The sequence below is a fragment of the Schistocerca piceifrons genome, chromosome 1 (genome assembly GCF_021461385.2).
Source record: "Schistocerca piceifrons isolate TAMUIC-IGC-003096 chromosome 1, iqSchPice1.1, whole genome shotgun sequence".
NCBI classification, from domain to species: Eukaryota; Metazoa; Arthropoda; class Insecta; order Orthoptera; family Acrididae; genus Schistocerca; species Schistocerca piceifrons.
The window spans coordinates 1127481989-1127492426 of record NC_060138.1 but is presented as its reverse complement, the minus strand read 5'-3'; the positions used below and the strand labels follow the sequence as shown (position 1 = coordinate 1127492426).

The 10438-nt window shown below is 42.2% G+C and overlaps 1 protein-coding gene across 1 annotated transcript in view; it reads left to right on the top strand.

The window, feature by feature from the left end:
* Window positions 1-1114: 1114 nt before the first annotated feature.
* The window catches only part of LOC124804040, a 69737-nt gene continuing 60413 nt past the window's right edge, over window positions 1115-10438 (top strand). Inside the window, exons 1-2 of the mRNA XM_047264720.1 lie at window positions 1115-1250; window positions 1484-1690. Coding sequence (XP_047120676.1) covers window positions 1128-1250; window positions 1484-1690 — 330 coding nt within the window. The 5' untranslated portion in view covers window positions 1115-1127. The remainder of the gene's footprint in view (window positions 1251-1483; window positions 1691-10438) is intronic.

Sequence of the window (10438 nt, the reverse complement as noted above, 5' to 3'; positions counted from 1 at the left end):
TTCTTTCTCGTTATGATCCTTCTGCTTGTTGCTCTTTTAGGTTTGCTCCAAGTGCCTTAAACAGACGTGATGCTACAACGTAAGGTAGCCAGAGAACAAGATTAGTGCACATGGTGTAAACTGCAGACTTCAAAGGGCATTACTGTGAAATTTGGGTGAATTAGCGTGGGCATCAAAGTGTTATTATTCGTGTTATCGTCTTATCCAGCTTCCGTTGAGGAAATCTCGGATCGATGTTGGGTATTCGTCTAAGGATGATAATAGATTTGACTAAATTAAAATAGTTTCTGTTATATCTATAAATATAACAGAAATCATGTATGCCCTGACAACTTCTCTGCGATGGAAAATATCTAGAGGAATTAAGAAATAAATAAAAGTGTATCAGACTTAGAACGAGAAATAATAAATATCGTTACCGGTTGTGAATGTACACAACACTAATTTTTTTTTTCTACAAAAGTGTCACATTAGCCCACTGCGAAGTTAATCAATTTCTACACTAATCCTAGATACTTAAATGTTCGTCGGGACACCTAGAAACAATAATAATGGTTTTTTTTTAAGCAGGCCAGTTGCGTTTGTTTCTTCACAACATATGCAGTCTGACACAATGTTGCCAATAACATCTCAACACAAAACCGCGACATCCCTAAAACACTCTATGATTATCAATATTTGAAACTTTCTGGAAGTAGAATATCCATTGAAAACATCTCTTAGGTCTCTCATTAGTTATTGCTGTCCTGTATACACACTGCGAGCGTGTTTAAAACACAAGCTACATTGACAGCATGAGGCGTCTTGCACTTTTGAAACAGCGAGTGCTTTAGATAACGCTTACAGTTGCGACAACGTCTCAGTTCATTAGCATTGCTGAACATCTATATAAATTGACTCACAAACGAACCTCATTTGCTTCTTTTCCAGAAATCGGGACGTCGTTTGTGTTATTACAAGAAAATTAGTACATAACTTATTGATTTCAATAAAGTAGAAATTCTTTCCAAAAAACAAAACAATCGTGTATGTTGGTAGCACTGTAGAAACACAAACAACAGACGAATAATTTTTGTTCTCTACAAAATGTCAATTTTGTTTATTGTGATTTAGCGGTTTTTGTTACGATGCATGTAGAATGGAAATATTGGTGTCGTCTGTGTGCTAGTGCTGATGGTAATGCAACTGTTGTGTTCAAGAGTAAGGATCGTCTTCTGCCAGACAAAATTTTTAAGTATTTGTCTATATTGGTAAGTAAAGGCGCCTATAGTATGTACCATAAACTTTACGGCAGCAGAATATTCGATGTAAATTGTGAACTGTAATTCGTAATGTCTTGTTTTCATTGAATGATTTTGAAACTGTGAGCTGATACTAAGTCTGAATATATTTACCGTACTAATGTGAGGTTATACAATAGTGAAAGAAATGGTCCAGTGTAAGAAGCGTCAAATGTTATTGTTCGGCAACCCTTTATTTTCAGATTGAGAATCAAGATGTGTTACCACAGTCAGTATGTGAAAGCTGTGTGAAAAAGATTGGTTCATTTGATCGGTACGCAGATCAGTGTCTTCGTGTACAAAGTATGTTTAAAACTATGATTGAGGAAGCGGACGGCGCTGATGCCAAAGCCGGCTTCGTTAGTCAAGGATCCCCGAATGAAACTCAAGCTGTTTTGCCGTCCCACGATGTGAGTATAAATATGGACTCAGATCATCTTCGTGTGCCGGTATGTAAGTAGCCTATTATGCATCCTCTTCTTTGGCACCACGTCCAGCGTGTAATAAACAACAATTTTACTGCAGTCTTTAGGCTACAGAAAAAAATCCTTAGAGCCATGGCAGGTACAGAAAAAAAAAAAAAACAATCATGCAGACTTCGCTTCAAGGTCTTTGCTCTTACAACTGCTCCTGGCCTCTATATCTAAGTTTTCTAAACAAAACCCACAACTTTTTGTGAATAACCTGTTTAAGCATTGATTATGAAACGAGAGACAAATATCAGTATATGTTACCAACTCATAGGCCAAATGGGTATAAGGCTGAGAAATAAAATCTGTGAGAAATTTAAAAATTACTAACCAGAAGAATTTTGACTTCATTTGAAAAAGTACCTATCAAGTAAATATTATTACAGTGTAGAGAAATTTATGAGCAATTGTCGCAAATAATTATGCCTGATGTTTAATTTTATTCTGTTTCATGCTAAGAAGTACTTAAGTAACTATGTATTCTTAATTTTGCTTTACAATAGACTGAAACCAACTTTTTTTGCCAATTTTGTTATTCGATTATGAAAATCTATGTGACAGCTGTTGACACCATCCCATGATTAAAATTGTAATATTAAAAATTAAATTGTTGGCGTGTTTTCTGTACACTGAAATGCATCATGAAATTTTCAGAAAAGTCGTTTTGGTTTACCACTTCATACAGATACACATTGAAACAATATGAATTAGAATTTAGATAAAATATGGAATGCAGTGGCAATCATGCAAGAAAGTATATTTTTCATGGATTGCATTAATCTTGCTTTGACAGTCACATATTTCTCTGTGAATTAGAATAAAACAGAACATCTACTAAGAGCTGTAGCCGTAATGCAGATTTGCAAAGAGATCAGATGTCACTTTTTGATCAGTGATTGAATTAATACGCACCAGGTAATTGTTGCTATGGAATTGTAGTGATATACCTGTAATGACAGTTGTTACTGGTTTTGCTCCATCAGAAAGGGTGCTTTGCTCTTCTTGTTCATGGTATTAATTATTGAGAGATAAAATCAGACCAACTCATCTGCTGTAAGAAGAGTTGGTACCTTATTGTTCAACCATTATTTATTTTCAGGCTGAGAATTTAAGTGTATTACCACAATCTATTTGTGAAACTGAATGAAAAATTAATCAAAAATATATTGCCTCTAACCTCTAGTTACAAGCCCAGTTCACTCACCATTTGATTAAAGAGAATTAAATAAATAGCCTACAGTGCAGTAATTAATCATTTTGTCACAGCATAACTTTAACTGCCTTTCAGTTTGACTGCTTGAAAATCTGATCTACAACAAAAGCCCTGTACGATCTCACAAATGACGCCCTGGTTGAACTTGACAACTAAAACTATTCTGTTGATATATTCTGTGACATGACCAAAGTTTTAGACTTTATTTTCTATCTGTGAACGTAAAATGTTATGTTAGCAATGACAACCATCTGACAGAAATCAGAGGATCACATTGACTAATCTCACCACAGGAATAATACTAAACACAGAATGATGGAATATAAAATGTGGTACCCCTCAAGGTTTCACATTCTTGTTACATCTTTCTTTATAATATAATCTGAAATTGAATACAAATAGAGATTTGATGATTACAATGTCTGTGTTTATATGTTGTTTGTATCTTCACAGTACAATGCACTTTAGATATGCTTGTATGCCTGAAGAAATAGTCACTGTGAAAACAGTGGTAAACATTGCAAAAAGATTAGCATTCTGCAACTATGCATCGACATCAGCTGTTTGTGACATTAAAATTTGTGCCGAACTGGGGCACAAACTATGATTTCCTGCTTTTCACAAGTGCTCGCACAGTTTGTGATTCACACACAGGGTGACAAACATTATACTGTCATGTTAGCCCATCAAGTGATGATTATATCATTGATGATTACAATATCTGTACATATACTGTGTTTGTATCTTTACAATGAATGTATGTCTGAAGGGCATTGTATTGTGAAGATACAAACACTGTATAAATACAGATACTGTTCCCATCAGTGCTGTACCCACCTCTTCATGGGCTATTTGTCTCACTGTGAGAGAATCGTGGATTGTGCAAGCACAAAGGTTGTGATGTCATGATAAATGGAAGTTTGGATCTTTCCTGGAGGCATGCTTGGATAGCCAGATTGGTTAAGGCAACTGATCGTGATAAGTGTGAAATCTGCATTCGTGTCCTGGCCTTTCACAAATTTTCATGCGTCACAAACAGCTGATATCTTAAAATAGCCACAGAGTACAAATTTCTTTTGTGATAAATAATATACTTTATTCATCTCAGAGTATCTGTACAACCAGTCAGTATCATCAACAGGTAATAAAAATAAAATACTGGAAGCCCCTGGATGGAATAATAACAGTATTATGAAAAGGACAGCTGTTCATCATATAGAGGAGTTGTTGAGCCACAGACAGGCACAACAAAAAAAGTGCTATACATTTATGTTTTCGGCCAGCAGGCCTTCTTCCAAACAAAAAACACACACACACATTCACAACTTATACACGCATGACCATTTTCCCTAGCCCGAGACCGTGGTCATATGTGTGTTGTGCATGTGTGAATGAATGTGTGTCTTCAGCCAAAGTCATGCATTTTTGAATTGTGCTTCTTTGGATGTGTGTGTGTGTGTGTGTGTGTGTGTGTGTGTGTGTGTGTTTGTTATCTGACTTGGAAAGATGACAGTGATTGATTAGTTTCATGTTCCATGGATCATTTTGCACGAAAACAAATTGTAGTGATGTGAAATGCGTCATTATACATTCATATCACAAATTAGTTTGTAAATATGGCTAAGTGCTGAATATTTTAAGACTTTTAGTTTTTGATATGTACATGTGATTTTGTAATTCTTACGCTTTGTCTTTTACACATTGAAATTCTTCTGAAGAATAGTAGGAGTTGTCAAGGAGAAACTTTTTCAGCTTGTTTCATCATCTGTCAGACATTTTATATCACGGGGTATGTGATCAAAAATTTTCATTGCAGCATTGTGCGTCCCTTTTTGTGTTAAAGATAACCTTAATGTTTGGTAATGAATATCATTTGCCATTCTGGTTCTGTAATTATATACACCATTGTTCCTTTTGAACTGCAGTGGACTATTTACCATGAATTTCATAAGGTAATAAATATACTGTGAAGCAGTAGTCAGAATGCCCACCGCCTGTTACAGATGTGTACAAGTTGACCGTGGACGATCATCACATATTATTCTTACAGCATGTTCTTGAATGACATAGATTTTGCTTCTAAAAGTTGACTGACCCCATAACACTATTACACGTGACATTATTGAATAAAAATATGCAAAATATGTCAACTTACCGTTTTGTTTCTTGCCAAGACTTGTAATTATTCTAAGTGTCAGTGTGGCTGAAATAAGTTGTTAAGTTCCACACAGGGCTTTTTCCAGTTTAAATTCTCATTAATATGGACTCCTAAGAATTTTTAAGTTTCCAGCCTATTTATTATTTCCTCTGCTGTAACTCTGTACATATTACATGGATAAGCTCCAGGCCGCCAATGCTCAACACTTCAAATACTCTGTCGATGACATCTGTGCAGGCCGGCCAGCAGAGGCCACCTGCAGTGGGCCACATGACTTGTGGACACAAAATGGCATCCGTCACACTGTCTACCATAGTCATCCTCTTTATAAGTGCAGTGCAGCTGGCACTTGCTCTCATATTGTGTTTTTACATATTATCAGCAACTACTTATCTCAGTACCTGTACTGTTTCTATTTTTGTGTCTATGCCCTCAACCGTTGTTTGCTTGTATGTGAAAGAACAACAACTTTTGTTCATTGTGGCTGTGAGATGATATAGATGATAAAATTTGCTGTTTCCTTTGGGGAAGAGGGTTTCCCAGGCGTCAGTACTGGGGCCACTCCTGTCCCTTATTTATATAAATGATATGTCCTCCAGTAGTACAGGTGATTCTAAAATATGTCTGTTTGCTGATGACACTAGTTGGTAGTAAAGGCTTTTGTGTGCAATATTGGCACTCCTTCAAACGATGCAGTTCATGATGTAAGTTCACCCCCCTGTGGACCCAGGGGTTAGAATAGGCCCGAGATATTCCTGCCTGTTGTAAGAGATGACTAAAAGGAGTCTCTCACCTTTCGGCCTTAATGTGATGGTCCCCTGTAAGGTTTGACCTCCATTTTTAAAAATTTTCTGGAATAGCGAGCCAATTGGGGAAGGGCGCCGTACATGGTGCATCATGTCCATTGTGAATTGAGATCTTTAGCCTACTTTCTTGTCTGAAGGACACCTTCCTGGGTGCGTTTTTCACCATGCAGTATGCAGTGTCGCTTTCTGTGTCGACGATGACCATGGACTTCTTTGCACCTGATATCCAGCACGGTAGCCAGTCCATTGTGGTGGGGCCCCCGTACCACACAGGGATCGCTCTGCTGATGCCTGCGCAACCCCCCACATATGCCCATCCCCCTGGAGCACCGGGACTCCTGGTAATGGCCATCCTGCCAGGTGGCCTTTGTTGCGGCTGGGTGGCGCCTGTGGGGAGGGCCCCTGGTTGTAGTGGGTGGCATCAGGGTGGATGACACGCGATGAAGCATAGTCCATCATCTATTGCTGGTGGTGAAACACAAGCAGCCCCAAAGTGTTCACGGGCTCAATTCAGCGCACGGAAGTACTACCCGAAGTCGTTCCCCTCCCTGGCCACATCATGGGAGGAATGTCAGGCTAAGGATAGCAGTAGATCTTATTCGCCCTGGTATCTAGTATGTTCAAGAGCTGATGGGGAATCTTTCATGACAATGAAGCCTTAGTTTTTTGTTGAGCATTTAGAGGACAAGTTTGGGGAGATGGAGGGCTTGTCCAAAATGAGATTTGGGTCAGTCTTGATCAAAAAAGCATCCTCTCCCCAATCAAGGACATTACTCTCTTTTGACAAGCTGGAGGATGTTTCTGTAACCATCACACCCCACGCACCCCATAAGAGTGTAAATATGATCCAGAGTATCATATTTCAGTCTGACAATGGAGTTGAGTGCCAGTTTAGAGCGGCCAGGTGTACATTTTGTCCGGTGTGTCTACGGGGGTCCGAGGGATAATCAGATTGCCACTGGTGCCATCATCATCTTGGCCTTCAAGGGTGATACATTGCCTGAGAAGGTCAAGGTGATGGTCTACCACTGTGGTGTAAAGCCCTATATCCTTCCCCTGATTTGGTGCTTTAAGTGCTGGAAGTTTGGCCATGTGTCTTTCTACTGTACTTCAAGTGTCAAATGTCAAGGTTGTGGCCGCCCATCACATCCCAATACTGCATGTGCCCCACCTCCCATCAGTGTCAACTGCGGAGAGCACCTTTTGCCTTGCTCTCCAGACTGCAGGATTCTCCAGAAAGAAAGGAAAATCAAGTAGTACAAGACCCTGGACCGACTGACCTACACTGAGGCTAAGAGAAAATTTGAATGCCTCCATCCTGTACGTCTGACATCATCTTACGCCGCTGCTACAACAGTTCTGGCACCATCAGCTCCGCCAACCCCAGTCACCTACCAGAGCTGGAAGACTACATGCCCCCTTATTGATAGGGGGCATTTCCCTCCTTGTTGCTCCTGCACCACCTACTTCGGGAGCAACACCACCCCCCCCCCCCCCCCCAACCATCGGTCCCCACTTCTACGCCCGAGAATAGTAAGTCTTTTTCAGCTTCTCTTGCTAGGAATTGGTCCTATGGGTCACTCCCTTCCCAGGTTTCTGCTTGTGGGAAAGATGACACCCACCAGTGGCTGAAGATCTCAAAAGCAGCTGGTTGTAGGGCTTCACGCTCACCCACTTTGCTTGAGCCTCTGCATTGGAGAATTACTCCCCAGCCTGTCGCACTCTCAAACGGCGGCTGGAAGGGAAAGTCCTCTCATTCACTACACGCTACAGTGAATCCTATAACGTCCCATTTACAGAGTGGGAGCTCCTCAGTGCCCTTGCACATTGCCCTGACACTGCTGGGCTAGATCGGATCCACAGTCAGATGATTAAACATTTCTCATCTGACTACAAGTGACATATCCTCATCATCTTCAACTGGATCTGGCGTGATGGCGTCTTTCTGTTGCAATGTGGCAGGAGAGCATCGCCATTCTGGTGCTCAAATCCAATAAAAACCCGCTTGATGCTGATAGCTATCGGCCCATCAGCCTCACCAACGTTCTTCATAAGCTGCTGGAATGTATGGTGTATTGGCAGTTGGGTTGGGTCCTGGAGTCACGTGGCCTACTGGCTCCATGTCAGGGTGGCTTTTGCCAAGGTTGCTCTACCACTGATAATCTTGTGTCCCTCGAGTCTGCCATCCGAACAGCCTTTTCCAGATGCCAACACCTGGTTGCCATCATTTTTGACTTATGTAAAGCATATGGAATGATCTGGCAACATCATGTCCTTGCCACATTGTATGAGTGGGGTCTCCAAGGCCCACTCCCGATTTTTTATCCAAAACTTCCTGCCGCTCCATACTGTCCGTGTCCAGGTTGATGCCTCCCATAGTTGTATCCATATCCAGGAGAATGGAGTCCCACAGGGCTCTGTATTGAGTGTCTCTCTATTTTTAGTGACCATTAACAGTCTAGCAGCAGCTGTTGGGCCTTCAGTCTCATCTTCTCTGTATGCAGATGACTTCTGCATTTCGTACTGCTGCTCCAGTACTGGTGTTGCTGAGCGGTGCCTACAGGGAGCCATCCATAAGGTGCAGTCATGGGCTCTAGCCCATAGCTTCCAGTTTTCAGCCGCAAAGTCGTGTGTCATGCACTTCTGTCAGTGTCATACCATTCATCCGGACGCAGAACTTTACCTTCATGATGATCCAGTCACTGTAGTGGAGGCATATCGATTCTTAGGACTGGCTTTCGACACCCAATTGACGTGGCTTCCTCATCATCATCAGCTTAAGTGGAAATGCTGGCAGCACCTCAGTGCCCTCTGTTGGCTGAGCAACACCAATTGGGGTGCAGATCACTCTACGCTGCTGCAGTTCTACAGAGCCCTTGTCCAATGCTGAGAGTGTGGTTTATGATTCGCTCAGCGTTGCATTTAGTCAACCCTGTGCACCATTGCGGGGTTCAGCTAGTGACTGGAGCTTTTAGGACAAGTCTGGTGACCAGCGTACTGGTGGAGGCTGGAGTCCCTCCATTGCAGATCAGATGTGCACAACTGTTCACCAGTTACGCTTCACACATTCGTAGCTCTCCTGAGCATCCGAATTACTGTCTCCTTTTCCCGCCCACGGCGGTCCATCTCCCACATCGGCGGCCCAGATCGAGGCTAATGATTGTGGTCCCTTCTCTCCGAACTGGAGTCTTTCCCTTTACCACCTCTACTTGGTCCGTTCCTGTATGTGTCCATGATGTACTCCTCGGCTGCAGCTTCATCTGGACCTTTTGCTTGGCTCTAAGGACTCAGTTAGCCCCGGCGCTCTCCACTGTCACTTCCTCTCGTCTTGACGTGTTCCGGGGCTCTGACATGGTTTACACTGATGGCTCGGTGGCTGATGGTCATGTATGCTTTGCATATTTTCATGGAGGACATATTGAACAGCACTCCTTGCCAGAAGGCTGCAGTGTTTTCACTGCAGAGCTGGTGGCCATATCTCGTGCTCTTGAGCACATCCTCTCATGCCCTGGTGCATCATTTCTCCTGTGCTGACTCATTGAACAGCCTACAAGCTATCCACCAGTGCTACTCTCACCATCCTCTGGTAGTGTCCATCCAGGAGTCCATCCCTGCATCCCTGGAACGGTCATGTCATTCAGTGGTGTTTGTGTGGACCCCAGGATACATCAGAATCCCTGGCAATGAACTTGCCGACAGGCTGGCCAAACAGGGGACGCAGGAACGGCTTCTGGAGATGGACATCTCCAAAGTTGACCTGTGCTCTGTCTTACGCCGTAGGGTTTTCAGGCTTTGGTAGATGGAATGGCATAACAGTATGCACAACAAGCTGCGTGTCATTAAGGAGACAACGAGTGTGTGGAAGACTTCCATGTGGTCCTCTCGCAGGGAATCAGTTGTCCTTTGCCAGCTCCGCATTGGCCATATGTGGCTAATGCATAGTTACCTACTCCATCGTGAGGACCCACCTCTGTGTCGCTGTGGCTCCCAAATGACAGTCGTCCACCTCTTGCTGGACTGCCCACTTTTAGCCGCTCTTCAGTGAACTTTTAACTTTTCCCAGCTCCCTACCTTCGGTGTTGGGCAATGATGCCTCAGCAGCAGCTTTAGATTTACGTTTTATCCGTGAGAGTGGGTTTTATACTTCAATGTAGGTTTTAGGGTATTTCCTTTGTCCCTCTGTGTCCTCCACCTTAGTGCTTTTAGGGTAGAAATTTTAATGTGTTGCAGAGTGGCTGGCTCTTCCTTTTTATTCTTGTGGACGGCCAGCCACTGTCATCTGCTTTCTTGTTTTACTCTCTTCTGTTTCTAGGGTCTCTCTGTTGTTTTCTTGTCCTCTTTTGTTCCTTTTAGTGTTCATTGCCTTTCCTTTGTTCTTGTGGTTTTTCCTTTCTTTTCATTTTGTGTTATATGTCTTGTCCGTTTTATTCCCACACTTGTGGCATTGTTTTATTAGGAACAACGGACCAATGACCTTGTAGTGTGGTCCCTTTCCCCTCCTTTAAACCAAC